Below are 22,509 nucleotides of genomic sequence, written 5' to 3' on the forward strand. Positions count from 1 at the left end.
CTCCATGAATTAAAAGACTTGTCCATAAGCCAGGCTTTCCAATCTATTTTTACATGATTTATTAAAACCACTTGGTTCAATTTCTCTAGATATTCATTTATAAGTTATAACATTTTAATGGCATATTGCCTGCCATTATAGTGGGGATGAATTTTCATCAATCGCATGGTTTTACATGGCAATTTGCCAAAACTTGCTGAACTAGATTGCAGAATTTTAAAACGCACTTTGCATTTACAAATTATGCTCCTGATCTTTTACATTGGGCTAGGAGCCAATATGCTCACAAGACTGGCCAAGCCCCCATATTGAGTTAGGGATCATTGCTGATTTCATGAATTGTGTCTGTTTACAGTCCTTTGAGGAGGCTTTCAACATTGATTTTGCAACAAATCCACTAATACATAAATTTAAAATGATTAGCATGTCACGAAATTAATGAAGAAGTCAACTACTATATAGCATTTTAACTAGTAGATGGTTTTGTGTATTTTGTAAACATTGTTTTCATTTATTAAAAATATATATTCCTCACAAGCAGTGGACTGGGCACTCTGACTAAAAATAGTCACTATTTTGCAATACAACAGATAAACTGCATAAGTAAAACAGCACCAAGTTAACACTCAACTGTAACAAGAGATTTTTTAAATGCAGACTTATTTGAGTTTACATTTTAAATTGCTTCCTGATAGTGCTGGTTTATGTCAAATTTTACATTTAGCAAGAGCAAATGAGACCAGAGGATGTGAGACCATAGGTTGTGAGAGCAAAGTCAACCATTGGATTTGCTTTCCTATTCAATGAGATCATGGCTGTTATGATAATCCTCAAGTCCAGTTTTCTGCCTTTTCTCCATTGCTCTTGTCCCCCTCACTGATGTAAGCATGCTCAAGACTGGGACAGAATTTAGTGACTCAACTTCTATTGCTCTCTGCAGTAAAGAATTCCACAGATTCACTGCTGTTTGAGAGAAGAAATTCCTCCTCATCCCTCTCTTAAATATGTAACCCATTACTCTGGGATTATGCTTTTGGTCCTAGATTCCCCCACAGAAATAACTCTGAGCATCTACTTTGGCAAGTTCTCTAAGAATCTTGAATCTTGCAACAAGGTTCCCTCTTATTGTTCTAAACTCCAATGAGTATAGTCCCAACATTTGATGCAACCTATTCAACCTCTCCTCAAGACAATTCCATCATACCCAGGCTCAATCTCGTGAACCATTGCTTGACTGCCTCCATTACCAATATATTTTTCCACAGATACCAAAACTGTTCATAGTATTTTAGATGTGGTCTAATTAGTACCTCATATAGCTTTATCATGACTTCCCTATTTTTATATTCAATTTCCTTTGAAATAAAAGACCAACATTCAATTTGCTGAACTTCTAAGCTAGTCATTTTGCCATTTATGCACATGGATCTTTAAATCCTTCTGTGCTGCAGTTTTCTGCAGTCTTTGTGTACTAAAATAATATTTGCTTCTCTATTCTTCTTGCATAACCTCATTTTTTTCACATTATATTCCATCTAATATATATTTTTAAAAAATAGTGTTGGTCCTATAGAAAATGAGTGTGGGGAATTGGTAATAGAGGATAAAGAGACGGCAGATGAATTGAACAGATACTGTATCAGTCTTTACTAAACAAGGTGTAAGTAACATCCTGGAAGTCATTATAAATCAGAAATTGAAAGGGAGGGAGAAACTTGGGAAAATTAAAATTGTATCACTGAGTAAATTGTTGGAAATGTGAGGTGACACATCCTTGGACCCTGACTGACTGACTGAATCTGAGGTTCTTGAAAGAAGTAACTAATAAGATAGTTGATGCTTTGGTTTTAAGTTTTAAAAACTGATAAAATTGTGGAAAGGTTCCTTTAAATTGGAAAATAGCTCATGTAACTCCTTTATTTAATTAGGGGGGGAGGCAGAAAGCAGGGAGGTACAAGCCAGATAGCATAAAACATCTATCATAAGGAATATATTAATAGCTATTATAAAAGACTTATAACAGGACACTTGGATAAGTTCAATGTAATCAGCTGGGACCAACATAGTTTTGTAGAAGTACAGTAGTGTTTAATTTAGTCAAATCTTTTAATGAAGTAACTTGTGCTAAAGGTAAAGGGGAACCAGCGAGTGTACTGTACTTAGATTATCAGAAGACATTTGATAAAGTGCCACATCAAAAGTAATTTTATTTTCTGCAATAAATGTTGCAGAGGGCAAATATTGGCTTGGGTAGAAGGTTGGCCAGCTAACACAAAGCAAAAAGTAGGAATAAATGGATCTTTGTTCAGACTGGAAGAATGTAACAAGTGGTATGCCATGGGTCAGTGCTGGGGGTTTAATTGTTTACAATTTATATAATGATTTGGATGAAGGGACAGAAGGCATGATAGCTAAATCTGATAATGACACAATGATAGATTGGAAAGTACTGGTAATTCTTCTATAACATGATGGTTGCGTCATGTGCAACAATGTGCTATAGAAAAATTGCACTTTAGAAACAGTGCTTAAATTGTTGGTGATGTGACCGCATTTCAGCCAATACATGTTTTAAAATTTTGCGCTATACAATCAGTGCCCCAATTCGTCAATCACATAATAGTGAATTTGGTTATTGAAATCCACGTTATTAGCAGAATGACCTGTTTGTTGTGATGGGGATATTAGGAGCCTACAAAGGGATAGAGATGGCATATGTGAGTGGGCAATGATCTGGCAAATGGAGCATACTGTGGGAAAGTATGAAATTGTGCATTTTGACAGAATACAAAAAATCTTAATAGTGAAATGTTGAAGAGCTTGAGATAGAGAGATACTTGGGTGTCCTTGTGCATGAATCATAGAAGGTTAATGTGCAGGTACAGCAAGTAATCAGGAAAGCAAATCAGCAACATGGTGGTTCAGTGGTTAGCTATGCTGCTTCACAGTGGCAGCAACCTGGGTTCAATTCCAACCTCGGGCGACTGGCTGTGTGGAGTTTGCACATTCTCCCTGTGTCTGTGTGGGTTTTCTCCAGGTGCTTCAGTTTCCTCCCACAGTCCAAAGATGTGCAGGTTGGGTGAATTGGCCGTGCTAAATTGCCCATAGTGTTCATCGCTGTGTAGATTAAGTGCTTTAGTCAAGAGAAATGTTGAGTTAGGATTAGAGTGGGGGAATGGGTCTGGAAGGGTTACTCTTCAGAGGGTCGGTGTGGACTTGGGCCAGATGGCCTGTTTCCACACTATATGGATCCTATGATTCAAATAGAATGTTATGTTTTATTGTGAGGGGAATTCAATGCACAGGTAGAGAGGTTATGCTTCAGTTATACAACACATTGATGCAATTGCATCATGGCATACTGTGTGCATTACCAATCACCATACTTACAGTAGAATGTAAATGCATTTGGAAGCATTTCTGGAAAGATTTACTACTAATTCAACTAGAGCTGAGGTATAAAATCAGATCAGTCATGATCTTATTGAATGGAGCAGACTCGAATGACCAAATGGCCTACTCTTGTTCTTTGTTTCTACATTCATATGTTCATATCTGCAAAGTTTTTACTCACTCACCCAACCTGTACATATTCTTCTGTAGACTCTTTGTGTCATCCTCATCACTTTCCCTTCCACATAGTTTTGAGTCATCCTCAAATTGGTGACATTATATTCACTCCTGTCATCCAGGTTATTAACATATGTTATAAATAATTATGGAATCATACTGTGGTACTTCAGTTCTTACAAGTTACTATCCTGAAAATGTCCTTCTTATCCCCACTCTATTTCTATGACACAGAAACGTACAAAAATGGACCAGGAGTAGGCCATTCAATATCTATTGTCCAACTCAGTACCCTATTCATGCTTTTGCCCCATATCTTTTGATCCCTTCAGCCCTAGGAACTATATCTAACTCTTTCTTGGAAACATTGAGTGTTATAGTCTCAATCACTCCTTATGGCAGAAAATTTCACATGCTCTCAACCCTGTGGGTGAAGATACTTCTCCTCATCTCAGTCCCAAATGGCCTACCCAATGTCCTTAACTGTGTACCCTAGTTCTGCACTCCCAGTTATCAGGAACATCCTTCCTGCATTTACCCTGTCTGTTAGTTAGCCAATCCTCACCAATCCTCAATCTATGCAAAAATTCTGCTCCTAACCCCATGGTCTGTTGTCTTCAGTAGCCCTAATTTGCTATCTTATTGACTGCCCTCTGGAAATCCAGATATATTCATCTACTTGTTTCCCCTTTATCTGCTTGCTTATTACCTCCTTAAAGAATTCTGATAATTTGTCTGGCAAGATTTCCCCTCCATGAAGCTATGCTGACTCTAAATGTATTTCTAAATGCTCTGCTTTTACGTCCTTTATAATAGGATAACATTTTTCCCAATGACAGGTGTTAAACTAAGTGGCTGAAAGTTACCTGTTCTTTGTTTCTGTTGAATAGAGATGTTACATTAGCAGTTTTCCAATCCTCTGGGACTTTTCCAGAATCTTGGGATACTGTATTTCTAGTTACATGGGATACTTTTTCTTTCAATTTCATGTTATCCTTAATTTCTTTGGCTAACCATGGTGAACCTTTATTTAGAATTCTTCTTCATTGAGAGATATATCTGTTGTGAGCAATGAAGGATGTTTTAAATGTCGACCTGTTATTCATTAACCTTCCTTTCTGCTAAACTTGTTTTCCAGTCCACTCTGGCCAACACTGCTCTAATTTCTAAGCTGTGTTTTTCACTCCCAAACTGAATGCTGAAGTCTATGATGTCACGGTTATTGTTGCCAAGGGGATTTTTACTCAGCGGATCATTTATTAAATGTGCCTCATTACTCATTACCAGATCAAGAATATCCTAATGCTTGGTTAGATCAACAACATATTGCTCTAGGAAACTGTCCCAAATACGTTCCATGAATTATTTCTGGTGGCTACTTTCGCTAATTTGATTTTTCCTATCTACATGCTGATTAAAGTCAGCCGTGATTAATGTGCTGCCTTTTCAAATGACCTAATTATCTCCTGTTTTATTGTCTGTTCAAATGTATAGGTACTGTTAGGAATTTTTACATATTACCATGAGTATCATCTTTCCTTTGCTATTCATTACCTCCAGCCATACATATTCAATGTCTTCTAGCCCAAGATTGTTTCTTGCAACACCCCAACACCCTTTCCTTTCTTCTTGTCCTTTCAACAGTTCATTTACCGCTGAATACTTAGTTCCCAGCTTTGATCTCCTTGTAAACCAAGTCTCTGTAATGCCTATAAGATCATACCCATTGATCTCTAATTGTGCCATTGATTCATTTATTTTTGTTCCTAACATGTGACATGAATACCATGTGACAAAATTCTGCTCTTAACCTCATGGTCTGTTGTCTTCATAGCCCTAATTTGCTATCTTATTGACTGCCCTCTGGAAATCCAAATATATTCATCTACTTGTTTCCCCTTTATCTGCTGGTGGAGGTTATTGGGTGTGATCTTGTAACCATTATTGAGATACCATTATGTTTAAGTGGAAACCACAGGGGGGAAATAACTTCCCAAACCATTTTAATTTTGAGTAGAATTTGCACCTTCATTATTGATTACAGCGAAAGGGGACATTTTTGACCATCATATTTTTGCAAGGTTTCTGCTCCTGTAACAGTGTGGAGGGTGGTGTTGTCACTGCTGCAGCAACTCCATCATGAGGGTTTTGCACATTTTATGGAACAACCTCTAAATTGATTCAATATTCAACATTCAGAGTTGCCTCAAAGGGTACTTTGCTCTTGCATAGTTTTGTACAAGCATTGCAAAGGAATAGCATGATTAAAAGAGTTGCTGTATTCTTAATTAATCTATTTCAACAGAGTAATACAGGCAATTTTGTGAAAATAATTTTCTTGGTTTGATGCAAAATATGTATTTATTTGCTTAATAGTTATAAAGGAAAAGCAATGTATTGTACTTTGAAGCATTTTTATATGAAATGCATTACGAAAACATTTTAATCGCAAAATATTTCATGTTCATCTAGTGACTTGTAAGCTGAAATCTCTAAATCTATTTTCAAACTTTTCTGCTAATTCTTGCTCATTCCCTCCTTTTTCTGTGTGTCTTGCTATCTCTGAAGGCAGGGAATAGTCAGGTAAGCACAACACTTATGCATTTAGCTATCGTAAAACTCAGCAAGACAACAAATGTATCAAATAATGAATTTAATTATTCTTTCACTGATATCTGAAACATTCAAACCATTATTCTTTAGCATATTTTAACCTTCTGAAAGGTGAGAGGCATATTATGTATCAAAGGAAATATATATTGTTGATAATTAAAGCACAGCATGATCAAAATACTTAGTAATTCCAGTATAATGTGGAGAGAGAAAAAGTTATCATTGTAGGATCAAACTGATGAAAGGTCAAAAACTAACTGATGCGTTTCACTCTCCACAGATGCTGCCAGACCTACTGAGTATTCCCAGCATTTTCTGACTTTTGTTTGTAAATTTCTAGGAACTCTTGTACTTTGTTTTTCATATTGCTTTACAGATGCTATTTACATTCTATGATTTCAAGTGCCCTCTATGTTCCTACCCAAACTTTGCAATATGTTTTACAACAGGAAGTTCCCTATTTGATTTTCACCTTGGCTATAACTTCTCCGTTTCTCGGTGAAGCAGCCTCTGCATATTATCATTCATCAAAACAGGCTGTGAAGGTTAGCTAGAATTATCTCTGGGAAGTGTTCATAAAAGGACTGTTTTAAATGAAATCTTGTTTCATGGGAAGATCTTGCATTAGCTGTCTTAATGTAAGCTAGTAGTAATGCTTGTTTTCAGCATTAACTTCAGAGCAATCAGTCAGTTCTGACACTATCTTCATAATAAACTATGCACATTGGCTTGCCCACAAAGTATCTGAAGGTGTATGTTTATGTAAAGTAAGCAACATAGCTTAGTCTGAAAATAATGAGACTGACAATATTTATTGTGTTGGAAACTTTCTTTCCAGTACCTGAGCTGAATTTGAACCAGATCCCTGCTTAAGGGTATCTGATCCATTTGCTTTAACCATGCTCGTCAACCTGTTATACTTTTAGTTCTTCTAATCTTCTATCCATGCAGGCATTTGTAAGCAAATATTATCTTGCTACTAAGTTCATCTTTACCTCTCTTACAACATGCAAAATGAATATTTTAACAACACAAATTGATTAATTAAAGATAGTAAATTTGTAGAAATTGTGCTTGCCCACTTTTACTGTAAACTAGCTAATTCAAGGTTTGGTAGAAGATTTGTAGCTCGGGTGCTCGTTATTGTGGTTCTGTTCGCCGAGCTGAGAATTTGTCTTGCAAACGTTTCGTCCCCTGTCTAGGTGACATCCTCAGTGCTTGGGAGCCTCCTATGAAGCGCTTCTGTGCTGTTTCCTCCGGCATTTATAGTGGCCTGTCTCTGCCGCTTCCGGTTGTCAGTTCGAGCTGTCCACTGTAGTGGCCGGTATATTGGGTCCAGGTCGATATGTTTGTTGATAGAGTCTGTGGATGAGTGCCATATGGATATGGCACTCATCCACAGACTCTATCAACAAACACATCGACCTGGACCCAATATACCGGCCACTACAGTGGACAGCTCGAACTGACAACCGGAAGTGGCAGAGACAGGCCACTATAAATGCCGGAGGAAACAGCACAGAAGCGCTTCATAGGAGGCTCCCAAGCACTGAGGATGTCACCTAGACAGGGGACGAAACGTTTGCAAGACAAATTCCCAGCTCGGCGAACAGAACCACAACAAACTAGCTAATTAATTTGCAAATAGAAAGGCCAGCAGAAAAAAGAAGATAGAAGAAGATTTTGAGAAGTAGGAAGATCTGCCCCAGTACTATCTTAGTTTGACTGGGTCAGAAGTACTTTCACTTCAGGCTCTGAATGTAAAACCAACTCCAGTACAAGGAAATGGTGCATTGTTGTAGGTGCTGGCTTTCAGTTAATAAAATTATACGAACAGCCTCACTTGCCTATTGAGGTGGATTTAAAAGCTACAAGATACTTTCAAGTAAGAACAATGTATTCCCTGGAACCCTGTCAACTCTCATCCCACAGTCAGCAATACCAAAAGTAGATGATGTATGTTGCTGTTTGTGGGGGTGTGTTTGCTCAAATTAATTTTCGCAAATTCCCTGCCTGTGAAATACTTCAGGATTTTCTGAGGATATAAAATACATTATTTAAGTCCAAAATGGTTTTTTTTGATGAGAATGTACACTAATGAAATTTATATATCTAAGTACAATTGTAAGAATATATAATTGTTATTTCTAGACAGTAGTCTTTGATGCTATTAATAGCTGTACTTTTGAATCTCAGTAATTGTCCTATCATTCTGCCAGGTTCACACAATCGTTTCCTTGGTTGACTGCAGTTCTTGGTTTTAAAGCTTAAGCTTTGCAAATTAATCTGTTTTCATTGTTCTTTGTCTGATAGGCCCAGGTATATTTATCAACATTTTTAATCATGAAGTCCCAAGCCTGAGTCCTCTGTCACTGACAATTATCTTTTCATGAAGGATACATGCTTTTGTGCAGTTTAATCCTCTTGATTTGAATTTGTTAAAACAAAATAAGAAATAATTTGATTTTTCATATCTAATAATAGTGAATTATTATGAAAAAGTTAATTATGAAAATGTAACTATCCTATAAAGTTCTAATTTACTTGTGATATGTCTGGGTTTCAGTTTTTTGCCACTGCCAACACTGCAATGGGTAAAATACTTTGCTCAAGATAAGTATTTTCTGTCAAAGAAGAGCAAATTTAAATAATGTCAATTTACCATTGAATGCAGTCGAATGAATTGTTGACTTTAAATTGGAAGGCTTTGATGTGGAAAATGAAATTGGATCTGTTTGTCAATGACTGAACACAATTATTACTTTAAATTTGCCTCTTTCAAATCTAATACTTTTGATGTGGGCAATATGCCAAAAATACCCAGTGCGTTGGTACATCAATGATGGAACATGTACTGTTGTTATAAAGGGATCATGACATTAAATGGAATAAAAGTCTCACTCATGTCCTGCTATGCTAACCTCTTTCGACTGTGGAACAGCCATTTAAAAATAATTGATATTTACAATATAGAAGGAGGATACATGACTCGTAAATAATTTTAGCATTTCCACTCCTTGGTGGTTATATGGGGCAGGTGACTCAATCATACATAGCAATTAAACACTACTACAGGGCTCTTTGTGATCTAATGAGTAAAAGCACCATTAGGGTTATTACCAAGTATTTGAAATCGGAACTCTCATAATTGATAGCTAATCTGTGGTGAGGGCATTGCTGTAGGATGGTCAAATATGCTATAGTCCATCAATATGACCGTCAGTTAGAGAGGAAAATAATCAGTGTTTCACATGCTTGGTTGACATGAGTATCACCTACTGAAATGCAAATGTTTGATAAGATGTCAGTGAAAAATTAGATTGAACCAGACTTTCTTCTATGGCCAATTAACATGTAACAATCACTTTCTTTACTCGAGACTGAAACTATCATTCATGAATCATAGTGTGAAATGTTAATGATTTTGGGAGATAGATGAAGAACTGTTTCCAAAGAAGATACTTTTTGGGGCACACTCACCCTTAAGCCAAGCTCTTCCATCAGCAGGTAGTAGAAAATGAGGACTGCAGATGCTGGAGATCAGAGTCGAGAGTGTGGTGCTGGAAAAATGTGTCAGGTCAGGCAGCATTTGAGGAGCAGGAGAATTCTTGTTTCGGGCATGAGCCCTTCATCAGGAATTCCTGATGTTATTCCTGACAAAGGGCTTATGCCTGAAATGTCGATTCTCCTGCTCCTGAGACTCTGCCTGACCTGCTGTGCTTTTCCATCAGCAACCCACTTCTCTTACTTCAACAACTCTGACATTGACTAGATGTAGACTTAATCAAACATGTAGAGGAAACAGACAGAATTAGATTACCTATCTTTGCTGTGGTCTTCATTACTTGTTTGTGGCTTTTGGATAGTTGCCACCTTGCTTTCATTTTCTATAGGTTCCAAATGCAATTTACAAGGTGGTTCAATGTTTGATTCTATAGGCAAAGTTAATTCAGTATTCCAATTCTACTGTAACAGAGTTAATCCTCAGCTAAAAGAACCGAAAGAACTGCCCATATTGGAAATCTGAAACAAAACCTGAAATTGCTGGAAAAACTCAGCAGGTCTAGCAGCATCTGTGGAGAGACGTCAGTGTTAATGTTTCAGGTCCAGTGAACCTTCTTCAGAACCCTTCTGCCAGACCTGAGATTTTCCAGCAATATATGTTTTTGTGTTAGTTCTTAGCCCACTGGAATAGACCAACAGCTCAACATTCACATTTGTGGTCTCTATAGATTTATTTCTGAGTCAACTACTCTTTTCCATTATAATGATAACAAATCAAAAATCACATTTATAATGTACAGGTATACGGTTACTTTGAAGTTACTGTCCTGTCTGTTGGGTAATGACCTAAGCAAAAACCTTGCATGTGGAATTTTTTCAGTGCTGCTATTATGTTTGAAATGGAATGACCTTCACTCAATTGGAATCTGGTTTGATTCCCTTGAAAGCAGTTCTGTTAAATTAATATGATTCATGGAGGGGGTAACAATCCACAAATCTGTTTTCTCCAAGGCTGTGATGGCCTCCTTTTAAAAAAAAAAGTTTTATCACCCATGCCTTAAAACTAACTGCAAAGAACTCTTTGGCTTTTCCTTTCTAAAGATCGGGCTCTTCAACTAGTTGACTCTAACTTGATCTTCCCTGTTCTACTGTTGGAAGCAGAACTTTCATCCATCTCTGAAAATCCTTACCTATATACCTCTAGCTCACTCTCCACCTTCAATCATGCTCCAAATCACCTACATGTGCTTACTGCTTCTCTTCTTCTTTGAAGTGCTTGTCATCTTTTTTTTATATTAAAGATACTGTATAAATACAGGTTGTATAAGAAATCTATTGTTAAGGAGATTACCGAATTGGTTACAATAACTTTATATATATATATAGTATAATGCATATAATGTAAAATGAGAAAATGGAGTTTAACTTTATTTTCCATATTAACAAATGTATCCAAAGTTGTATAAAAGTTTACAAATTATAATAACTATTGTTCTTGTCTTGATTGCTGCTGTCAAGAGGGTCAAGGTAATTATATTTTCCATGTAATTACATTGTGCATTTATAAAGATTCACACCCTCATGTCATAGGTAAACATATAAAAATGATAAATACAAATGTATTCCAGCATGAATAAGCAGGAGCAGAGAGTAAACTCTTATTATTTTTATATAATCCAAGCCTGCCTGATGTCTGTTTTCAGATAACTTTCTAATGATATTGGCGTTAATCATTTTAAATTGCACCATTTTAAAATAAATTAAGTTTTAATGAATTCTATACTTGACTAACTTTATTAGTAGAATTGTTATTTCTGTAATATATTCCACTGCTATGTCATTGTTCAAAGGTTATGTATTTTATAAAACATTGAAATTTAACTAGAAACTTTGGGCCAGATTTTCAGAGGGGCAATTTGCACAGATTGTGTCTCTGACTACACATTTTTTTTATGGAAGAAGGAAGCTTTGCATTTTGGAGTAGAGATTCCATCAGGAGTCCCTCAGACATTCAGAGCAATACAAAGAACAAAGGACCACACAGCACAGGAAGAGGTCCTTTGGCCCAACAAGACTGCACCAACATATGATGCCTTTCTAAACCTTGTGTTTCTATGCGGTCTGTATATCTCTGTCCCCTGCCTCTTCATATGTTTGTCCAGCTGCCTCTTAAATATTGCTATTGCATCCATCACCAAAACCTCTGGCAGCACATTCTAGGCACTTATCATTCTCTGTGTTTAAAAAAAAATTGCCTCGCACATCTCCTTTAAACTTGCCCCTTTTACCTTTAACCTTTCTACCTGGGATCTGTTCTATCCATGCCTTTCAAATTTCTATCAGCACTTCTATCATTGATTCTATCAACACTTCTTGTTGCCAGAGAAAGGCAGCCAACATCATCAAAGACTCCTCCCAACCAGTTATCTCTTCTATCAGATTAACCCATATCTTTCGACGTTCAAGTGAAAACAATTCAAGTTTTTCTAATCTCTCCTCTTAACTAATATCCTCCATTCCAGGCAACATCCTGCTAAACAATTTCTGCACCCTCTTCAAAGCCTCCAGAGCCTTCTGGTAGTGTGGTGACCAGGACTTTACACAATGTTTCAAATGTGACCTAATTAAAATTCTGTACAGCTGCAGTGAGTCCCTATTGTCAACTCTACAAAGGAATTGCCCAGGAAATTAAATTTTCCACTGGGCTATTCCTTTTATGCCTGGAATGCTCCAAACGTGTTTGTCTAAATTCAGTGGGTTCTGATGAAATTGATGTAATTACTCTAGAAAAGTTAGACTATTAAATACATAGTCTAACTCCCCTATGTAACTATTAAATCAGCTGCATATTTGCTACTCACACTCCACCTATACTTCCCTAAGATCCTTTAAACACCCAAGTCCTGACCTAATAATCCTGTCGCCCACATAACCCCCCCCCCCCCCCGCCCCCAACTACCATCTCGCACCTTATCTACCCCTGGAATCCAACTCACTTGGCTCCTTACTGACCTGACATGCTACTCCCTACTCATTTGGCATCCTTCCCCTGGCACTCTTCACCACTTACACTCTAATTACCTGGCACACTACCATTTAAACATTCAATGGATGTGGGCACTGTTATGGACCAGGCCATACCCATCAAAACATCTCAAGAAAATAGCCCAGACCCTAAGTTTGCTAGTTGTTTTATGCAGGTATAATGCAGATATTCCAGAAGAGAATCAGCTGGTCAAACACTTAGTTTTACAAGATTACCAAATGAAACACAAAGAACAGAAAACAGAATATTGAATATGTACCCTTTACAAAAACCCAACAGATCATCCCTCTTAATGATGCTGTTCCAAAATCTTGCAACAGTCCCTATAAACACTCCTTGGCACAAAAGGTAAAATCAAACACAGGTTCTTACAGGATAGAAGTGAGAGAGAGAGAGTACCAGCCTGGATCTGGGTCCAGCAGCATTTATTTACACTATTGCTATTAAAAAAAACCAAACCAGTGAAAAGCTGAGCTGGGAGAACTGGCCACTCCCCTTTCATTATACAACTATTTATTCTAACTTGAAAGCCTTCTGTCTGAGGTAGTATCTGTTAGCTATCAGAACCTGTGTTGTTTATGACGTCTCTGGAAAATAAAAGCAAAGGACTGGATAACCTTGTTAAAGGAGCAGCTTCATCACAGCACCACTGGCTGGGCTAACAATCATTGTCCATCCCTAGTTGTCCTTGAGAAGGTGGTGCTTCTTGAACAGCTGCAGTCCATTTGTTGTAGTTCGACCCCTAATGTCGCAGGGGAGAGAGAGAATTCTAGGTATTTGACCGAACAACAGTGAAGGAATAAAGATATATTTTCAAGTCAGGTTGGTGACTAGCTTGGAGAAGAACTTGTGGGTGATGGTGTTTCCATGTATCTGCTGCCCTTTTCCTTATAGATGGATAATTGTTGTAAGTTTGGAAGGTGCTATTGAAGGAGCTTTGGAGAATTTCTGCAGGGCATCTTGAAGGTAAAAACTGCCACTTCTGAGCATTTGTGGTGGCGGGGGTGAATGTGGTACCAATCAAGTGGGCTGCTTATGGATAGCATCGTGTTTCTTGAGTAATGTTGGGCTGCATCCATCCAGGCAAGTTGACAGTATTCCATTATACTGCTGACTTTGCCTTGTAGATGATGGACAAGCTTTGGGAAGTCAGGAGATGAGTTACTCGCTGCAGGATTTCTAGCTTCTGACCTGCTCTTACTGCTAGAGTATTTAAGTGGCTAGTCCAGTTCAATTTCTGGTCAATGCTAGTCCTCAAAATGTTGGTACTGAGGGCTTCGATGTTAGTAACTCAATCAACTGCCAAGTGGCAATGGTTAAATTCTTCCCTCTTGGAGATGGTCATTGGCTGGCATTTATTTGGTACGAATGTTACTTGCCACTTGTTGACCCAAAACTGGATAATGCCCCAGTTGAAATAACTTTACAAAGGTCAGTATTCCATCATAAAGTCACACTTTATTTACATGTGGAGAGTCCCTGAAACTAATTCAGTTCCCTCAGAGCCAGCTCTCAGAATCAATGGTGGCTCAGTGGTTACCACTGCTGCCTCACAGCACCAGGGTCCCAGGTTCAATTCCTGAAGGTTAGGTGAATTGGCCATGCTAAATTGTTCGTAGTGTTAGGTGCATTAGTCTAAGGGAAATGGGACTGGGTGGGTTACTCTTCATATCTGTCAGCCAGGGCTCCCTAATTGGACCAAATTATTAACCCCAATCAGGGAACTCATCCTATGAGGTGCATCTAGATGACTTTGTTATAATCACTACAACCCTACCCTTTCTGAGTCTGAGGACATAGGCCAGTTCTTTTCTTTGTAACACCTTCTGGGGTGTTTTAGCATCAGGTCAAAAATTTCTCCAACTCTGCCTCTGATACGGGCAATGTGTAATGCACAGTGGCTTGCCTCTTGCACCCAAAACATCCCAGAAGAATTTAGAGTCCTACAGTCATACAGCATAGAAACAAATCATTCGGTCCAACTAGTCCATACTGACCATGTTCCCAAACCAAACTCATCCCATTTGCCTGTGTCTGGACCATATCCCTCCAAACTTTTCCTATTCATGAACTTATCCAAATGTCTTTTAAATGTTGTAACTGTATCTGCATCCACCACTTCCTCTGATAGTTCATTCCATAAATGAACCACTTGCTGTATTTAAAAAAAAGTTGCCCCCATCTTCTTTTTAAATCTTTCTCCTCTTGCCTTAAAAATATGCCCCTTGGTCTTGAATTCCCCTACCTCTTGCTATTCACCTTATCTACGTCTCTCATGATTTTATAAACCTCTATAAGGTCATCCCTCTACCTCCTATGCTCCAGTGAAATAATGTTTCAGCCTATCTTTATAACTCAAATCTACCATTCATGGCAACATCCCGGTGAATCTTTTCTGAATTCTCTCATTTAACTAGACATTTATTTTTATTGGTTCTGATTTGGATGTTGCTAAGCAATTTAACTTTTTTAAGACAGATGTAGGTGGGCTTTCTAGGGTGTGCACACTCCTGGATACTGACCTATGAGTTCTTTTACTCAACTCCGGTCTAGTGGGACTCTTGCTATCTTGAGTCCACACAGCAGCAACTACAATAGCTTGTGGCCCGGATCCTGAAGAAAATATTAATTGTTTAGCCAAGGCTTGGCTACATTTTTTGCGATTTTGCTGCGGTCTGACCTCAAGTCCCTCTTTTCAGACTATGTCCTGGGCAAGGATATGAAATTTCCTTCACGCAAGTGGTTTTCCCAAGCTCAGTCATACTGGCAAGTGATTCCACTTCCATCAGAATACCCTGCAACTCATATGGCCCACTTGCCACATTTTCCAATAATAAAGCCAGTTGTAGTGCCTGTTTGAAGTCCAGTTGGGCTTCAGCAGGTAAGGGCTTTTACGTAACTACATCATTAATCCCACATACCAAATAGTCTTTCAGCATCTTATTAAAGGCCACCTGCCTCTGCTAGTCATCTTAACCTAGTCAAAAATCCCAAAACAGATTCCCCTGGTTCTTGAATTGCTGAGTAAAACTGATAACATCTCAGAGTTAGAGGAAGAATGGAGTCATAACATTCCCTTAAAAGCATTCCTGTCAATGCTTGGAAGATTTTAGTATTTGGTGCCTCAGGAAAGGTTAGGCTCCTAATAATCAAAAAGGTGCGGGTCCACAAGCTGTCAGGGGAATTACTCTTTGCTTTTCATCTGTTCCAATGTCATTTGCTAGAAAAAAAACATGTACTTTCCATGTTCTGGGCCCAGTCTTTGACTGCAGGATCGAACAATTCAAGCCTGCCAAATAATGGCATGATGCCAGAAATGCTTACCCCAATTCAAAGACCATTGTTGTGAATGAATTTCATCATGACTATGCTTTTCTTTCATCGCCACTGAAATAACCCCAGACAGTCTGGTTTCCCATCACCAAGTCACCCTTTATTTACACGTGGAAGATACAGCTCCCTCAGAACCAGCTCTGAGTGACCAGGATAGCTGACGCTCCTGTTCTTATCTGTCAGCCAGGTCTCCCTAATTGGACCAGATTAGCAACCCCAATCAGTGAACTTCTATTCTGAGGTCTACCTGGTTGACCTTGTTACAATCTTGCTGCATTTGGACATGGACTGTGACAGAATCTGAGGAATTGTAAATAGTGCTGAAAATTATGCAATTATCAGCAAACTTCCCCGTTCTTACCTTATGGAGGGAAGATTGTTGATTAAGCAGTTGAAGATGATTAAGACATTACCCTGAGGAACACCTGCAGTGATGTCCTGGAGCTGAGATGACTGACTTCCAACAAGTAAAACCAAACCATCTTCCTTGTGCCAGGTGTGACTTCAAACCATAGAGATATTTCCCCTTTATTCCCATTGACTCCAGGTTTTCTAGGGTTCCCTGATGCCACACTTTCAAATTATGTCTTGATGTTAAGGGCAGTCACTCTCATTCACCTCTGGAATGCAGCTCCCTTGTCCATGTTTGAACCAAACTGAGCAGAGTGATGCTGGTGGAACTCAAACTGAGGATCAGTTGTGATGGTAATTGGCTGGGTTCAATTTGTTCTGCTTTTTGTGTACAGGACATAGTGGGCAATTTAAAGTTGTCAGCAAGATGCTAGCGTTGTAACTGCACAATCAGTTTGGCAAGATGTGCAACAAGTTGTGAAACATAAGTTTTCTGTGAGAGATTGCCACTCTTGGGAAAATCTTGCCCCATGTGCTTTAAAGAAATGTGTATTGTACATCCAAAGGTCTTTTAAGTATCTGATGTTTTCTATATTAATCATAATAGTAACTGCTTTGACTAAGATAGCAAGTACCTTTTCAACAAAGCAGACAGCATGTTTTTTTTTCAAAAAGCCTGCAAAAGTTAATTTAATTTATTGTTCTTGAGCATGACATTGCCCACAAACCACATTCTTTAACTAAAGTGTCAAACATATGCTGGTGGATTTATATCATAACAGCTTAGCATAGTTGAAATAATTCAAATTGCTGATAGGTCCTTGTTTCAATTCTGGAGATAGCGATGGTGAATCTTGAGACTTATTCCCTTACATATATTTTTTTAATATTTGCAAATTAGAAAAATGCCATTACAGTTTTGGTTGTTGTGATATTTCTCTGAAAAAAAATGATCTTAACCAAAAAAATGCTATCGCAGACCCGTTAATTTAACTTTGCAATATGTTAGCATTATGCTCAATCTAGCTCGAAATTTTGCACATTTGCAAGGCCCACTCTTCTAACTTTTGCAAAATGTCATTTTTACTCCGTTTCATGCACTTTTCAACAGAGCTATTGTGTTTTTTTAAAAAAGACTAAAACTCCAATTCAGAACATCTAGTGTCTGCTAAGTTAAGTGGTGAACATTTACTTTGGAGCAGGAAAGTTCATTTTATTCCAATTTTGTAAAATCAAGACTTGATTTTGTTTTGACCATTTGATCTTAAATTGAAATTGTCTACAAAACACAGACAGCATTTGATGAATAAGCCCCGTATATACATACTTTTATAGTTTCTCCTGTTGAATTTCAGTATTCCTCTTGCAGGATTACATTATCTGTGCATCTAGAAATAATTCACTAAAAGTAAATATTTTACAAACCATTCCAATGCAAACATGTTTGTTGCTGCTTGAAGCTTCTACAGCTGAGGAAAAGTGTATGTACTTTGAATTGTTAGTGTATAATAAGTCTTTAATGGAATGGGTGACAGACGGGCTTTTCTTATTCACAGTTCTTTATTTCAGACCACCTGTTAGTAGGGCACTGCCTCAGCCTGAGAAACTACAAACCAACAATGTTGGGAAGAAAAAGAAACCCATTGAGGTAAATGGTTGAAAATTGATCTTTAAAAAGATCATATACATGCTATATCATAGATTTCTCCATTCACTGACCTCCTTAGAAAAAAACATTGTAGAAGCATGTTTGAGCTCCTATTGTTATGAACATGGTTGAATAGAATTTTGGGGTGGGGGTGTTGTTGAGAGAGCAGTAGTTATGAGGAGTATCTAGAACTTGGTGTTGGAATTCAAAACCTGCAACTACTTCTCAAGGAGATCATAGCCAAAATTATTTAGTCAGGAAATTACTGTATTTGCAAAAAAAAAAAAATCCTGTGGTGCTAGAAGGGAGATTAGAAAACATTGTACAAAAGGGAAGGTAAAATGTTGTATTTCTCTATACAAGCTAAAGGAGAGAAGCTGCCACTTCAAACAATATGGTCACCAAAGAAAGCAACAACAAAGGAGGGACAGAACAGTACGTACCTGTATGATCAGCCCAAGTATGGCAGCTTAACATAGGAAAAAGTCTAATAAGCCTGCTTGGAGATGCAAAGGAACTAATTCCACATTTTCGCTACTCATTGTGTTGAAAAATTGTTACCTGATTTCATTCCGAAGTGGACTAGTTGTAATTTCAAGATTATTTCTTCAAGTTTCACCAGAAGAAATAGATTATTTGTGACTATGCTACTGCATCGCAAAGATTTAAACACTCCTATTAGCTTGTCCAATAACCATCCATCTTGCAAACTTGAGGAAATGCACATTAGTTTTGTGCAATCTGTCTTCAATATTTAACCATCTAACACCAAACGAAGTGAACAGGTGCAAAGGTTTTTTTTAAGTGACACATAGAAATGTGTAAGCTTTAAAAGCACATCTACCTTCAAGGTGTCATCTCGAATCCTAGGTACCTAGTTAGTTATCCACACAATATTGAAAGGGCTGAAATTGTGAAGTCTAATTTACGTGTCAGCAGTCAAGTATGGGTGGGAATGTCTGCTGGCCATGTCAGTAAGTTTGGGTTTGGTGTAAAAGTCAGTGAGGATTCAATGTCATCCAACAAAAGTAGACAAATAGTGGTAGACTAATGTGTGTAAAGCTATATTGTATCATTTCAAATCATTCCAGCTGGTTGGCTTTCTAGTTGGAATTTATATTTTGTGCTTGGCTTTCCAGAAAAATCAGTGTTGATGATTAAGGCTGGGGTTTTCTCCTCCACAGGTTGTGGAGAAGGTGGCAAAAAGGGCACATAATTGGTCAGGTTGGTACCAGGGAGATAGCTGCCCCCTTCTCAATGCCTTGAATTAAGGCCTGGGCAAGATGGTCCATGGTCTGTCCTCCTGACCTGCTGTCAATCAAGGCCCTTAAGTGATCAATTAATCAGTGGTCTGTGCACCACAAGCCTGCTAACTGTATTCCTTGCAGGTTAAAAAGAAGTGGCAGTCTCCTGGACCTCTCTAATATGGTGGCCTTCCTACTTGCCAAATTTTGGGATGGGGTCCCCAATTGCCACATTCTGGGGTATGTTGGCCACTTAAAGCCCCCTCCCTGCCTTTGCCTCTGGCTCTCCTGACCCTCTTCTCCTGTGAAACCCCACCACCCAAAAAAGATCTCACCTTCCCACCACAGTTGTTCAACCAACAGTCTTGGCCTTCGAAATGGTGCTGTTGTTCAGTGCTGCCAGCCTCTGATTGGCCAGCAGCTTCAAGCAGCATGAGACACTTCTGAGTTGAGAATGGATTGGCTGGTAAGCCCACTGGCTCATCACTAATTGGCACCTCGACCAAAACAGGGAAATTTCCAGCCTCAGGTATATATTGCACTCTCTGAAGTGTTCTCCTTCACATATCTAGGTGTAAGTTTCTGGAAATTTATTTTCTATTTATTTGGTAGGACCTCACCTTGGCATTGGCATTTGGATATCGTGGTAATGACTGTCGAAACAATGTACATTATTTAAATGATGGTACTGATATCATTTACCACACAGCATCGATTGGAATTGTCCACAACATTGCCACAGGTAGGGTATTAATATGCTATTTAAAATATTTCTGTACAACCACTTTCAGTCTTTCACAAGCAAAGTTCATTTACTTGAAAAATATGGCAACTTTGCATGCAAAATATGATACAGCTGGGTGGAAGTTGGCAGATAAGTTTAAGGATAATCCAAAAAAATTCTACATGTACATTAAAAGCAAAAGAGCAACTAGGAAGGGAATAAGGCCCCTTAAAGATCAACAAGGTGGTCCAAGCGTGAATCCGCTGGAGATGGGAGAGATACTAAACAAATATCTTACTGTGGGCAAAGAAATGGATGTTAGGGAACTCGGAAATAAATATTGATGTCTTAAAAACTGTCCATATTACCGAAGATGAAGTGCTGGAGGTATTAAAAAAACATAAAAGTGGATAAATCTCCATGACCTGATCAAGTATATCCCAGGACATATGGGAAATTAGGGAAGAAATTGTGGGGGCCCTAACAATGGTATATGTATCATATACAGCTATGGGTCAGGTGCCAGAGGAATGGAGGGTGGCTCATGTTGTACCTTTATTTAAAAAAGGCTGTAAGGAGAAGACTGGGAACTACAGCCCTGTGAGGCTGACATCAGTGGTGGGTAAGTTGTTGGAGATGATTCTGAGAGTTAGGATTTATATGCATTTGGAGAAGCAAAGACTGTTGAGGTATAGTCAGCATGGCTTTGTACTTGGGAAATCATGTCTCTCAAACTTGATTGAGTTTTTTGTGGACATAACCAAAAAGATTGATGAACGCAAAGTGATAGATATTGTCTACATGAACTTTAGTAAAACTTTTGACAAGGTTCCAGACTAATTAGTAAAATTAGATCACAAGGGATTCAGGGAGAACTTGCCAATTGGATACAAAATTGGCTTGACAGTAGGAGACAGGGTGGTGCTGGAGGGTGGTTTTTCAGACTGGAGGCCTGTGATCAGTGGTGTTCTGCAGGTATTGGTGTTGGAGTCTACTTTTGTTTGTCATTTTTCTAAACAATTTGAATGAGAATTTAGGAGGCGTGGTTAGTACATCTGTGGATGACACCAAAATTGGTGGTATAATTGACAGTGAAGAAGGTTATCTTAGATTACAAAGGCATCTTGATCAACTGGGCTGATGGGCTGAAGAGTGGTAGATGGAGTTTAGTTTAGTTAAGCATGAGGTATTGCATTTTGGTAAAACAAACAAGAGCAGGGCTTATACAATTAATGTAGCGCCCTGGGTGGTGGTGTTGAACAGAGACATCTAAGGGTTCAGACATGTAATTCTTTACAAGTTGCATTACAGATAGAGAGGGTGATGAAGAGGGCGTTTAGCTCACATGCCTTTTTTGTTCAGACCTTTAATGAATGGGAGTTTGGATGTTTTTCCAGGACATTGGTGAGGCCTTTTCTGGAGTACTGTGCACAGTTCATGTCACCTGCTAAAGGAAGGATATTATTAAATAGCAGAGAGTTCAGAAAGATTTGCTAGGATATTGCTGGGACTGGAGGGTTTGAGTTATAAGGAGAAGCTGGATAGGGACTTTTTTCACTGGAGTGTAGGAAGTTGAGGGGGTGATCTTATAGAAATTTATAATATCAAGAGAGGCATAGATAAGGTGAATAACAAAGGTCTTTTTCCTAGGGTGGGTGAGTTCAAAGCTAGGGACCATATTTTTAAAGTAAGGGACATTAAGGAAAATTCTTTCACACAGAGAGTGGTTCGTATGTGGAATTAACTGGCAGAGAAAGAGATAGATGCAGGTACAGTTTCAACATTTAAAAGACATTTGGATAAGTACATGAGTAGGAAAGGTTTATAGGAATATGAGCCAAACAGGTAAGGATAACTAGTTTAGTTAAGGAAATTCAGTCAGCATGGATGAGTTGGACCGAAGGGTCTGTTTCTGTGTTGTATAATGCGATGACACTATTTGGGCTCATTGTCTTTTTAAGGAATAAAATCACAGTGCTAAAACTTTGATTTGTTTTTGAGCACTGTATATATGGTACCTTATTAAAATACAACATCATTAGTTTACTGACTGCATTGAGATGGCATATAAACCGTAGCCTCAAATATTCTTGAGACCCCAGAAGGCAGTGAAATAATACAAAATGAGAGCTGCGAAGGCAGATTACGAAGCAATTTTGAATGCTGGAATTACATTCTTGCCACTTATTCTATCACTGTTTACCCCAGACAGCCAGAATAATTTTTCCTTGAATCAGGCAAATGTTGTTAAATTTTACAAGTTGATATGTAAACTATATTAGCCAATGGCAACTGGTGTGGCTCGTTCAACACCTGTTCATGTCTTATTCAAAGTGTAATTACCTATCAGTAGTTTTTGAACATTTAACACCAAGCCAGTGGCATGGTGGCTCAGTGATTAGCATTGATGCCTCACAGCACCAGGGACCCAGGTTCAATTCAAGCTTTTGGCAACTGACTATGTGGAGTTTGCACA

At 38.3% G+C, this 22,509-nt stretch overlaps 1 protein-coding gene across 2 annotated transcripts in view; it reads left to right on the forward strand.

Moving 5' to 3' along the window:
- Nucleotides 1–22,509, forward strand: part of LOC140476194 (echinoderm microtubule-associated protein-like 5) — a 230,028-nt gene that overhangs the window by 166,282 nt on the left and 41,237 nt on the right. Inside the window, exons 28-31 of one of the 2 annotated variants that reach the window (XM_072568398.1) lie at nt 6,139–6,153; nt 11,206–11,214; nt 17,987–18,065; nt 19,922–20,051. In XM_072568398.1, coding sequence (XP_072424499.1) covers nt 6,139–6,153; nt 11,206–11,214; nt 17,987–18,065; nt 19,922–20,051 — 233 coding nt within the window. The remainder of the gene's footprint in view (nt 1–6,138; nt 6,154–11,205; nt 11,215–17,986; nt 18,066–19,921; nt 20,052–22,509) is intronic. The other variant, XM_072568400.1, reaches the window with a different exon arrangement.

Source organism: Chiloscyllium punctatum, chromosome 4 (assembly GCF_047496795.1).
Source record: "Chiloscyllium punctatum isolate Juve2018m chromosome 4, sChiPun1.3, whole genome shotgun sequence".
NCBI lineage: Eukaryota > Metazoa > Chordata > Chondrichthyes > Orectolobiformes > Hemiscylliidae > Chiloscyllium > Chiloscyllium punctatum.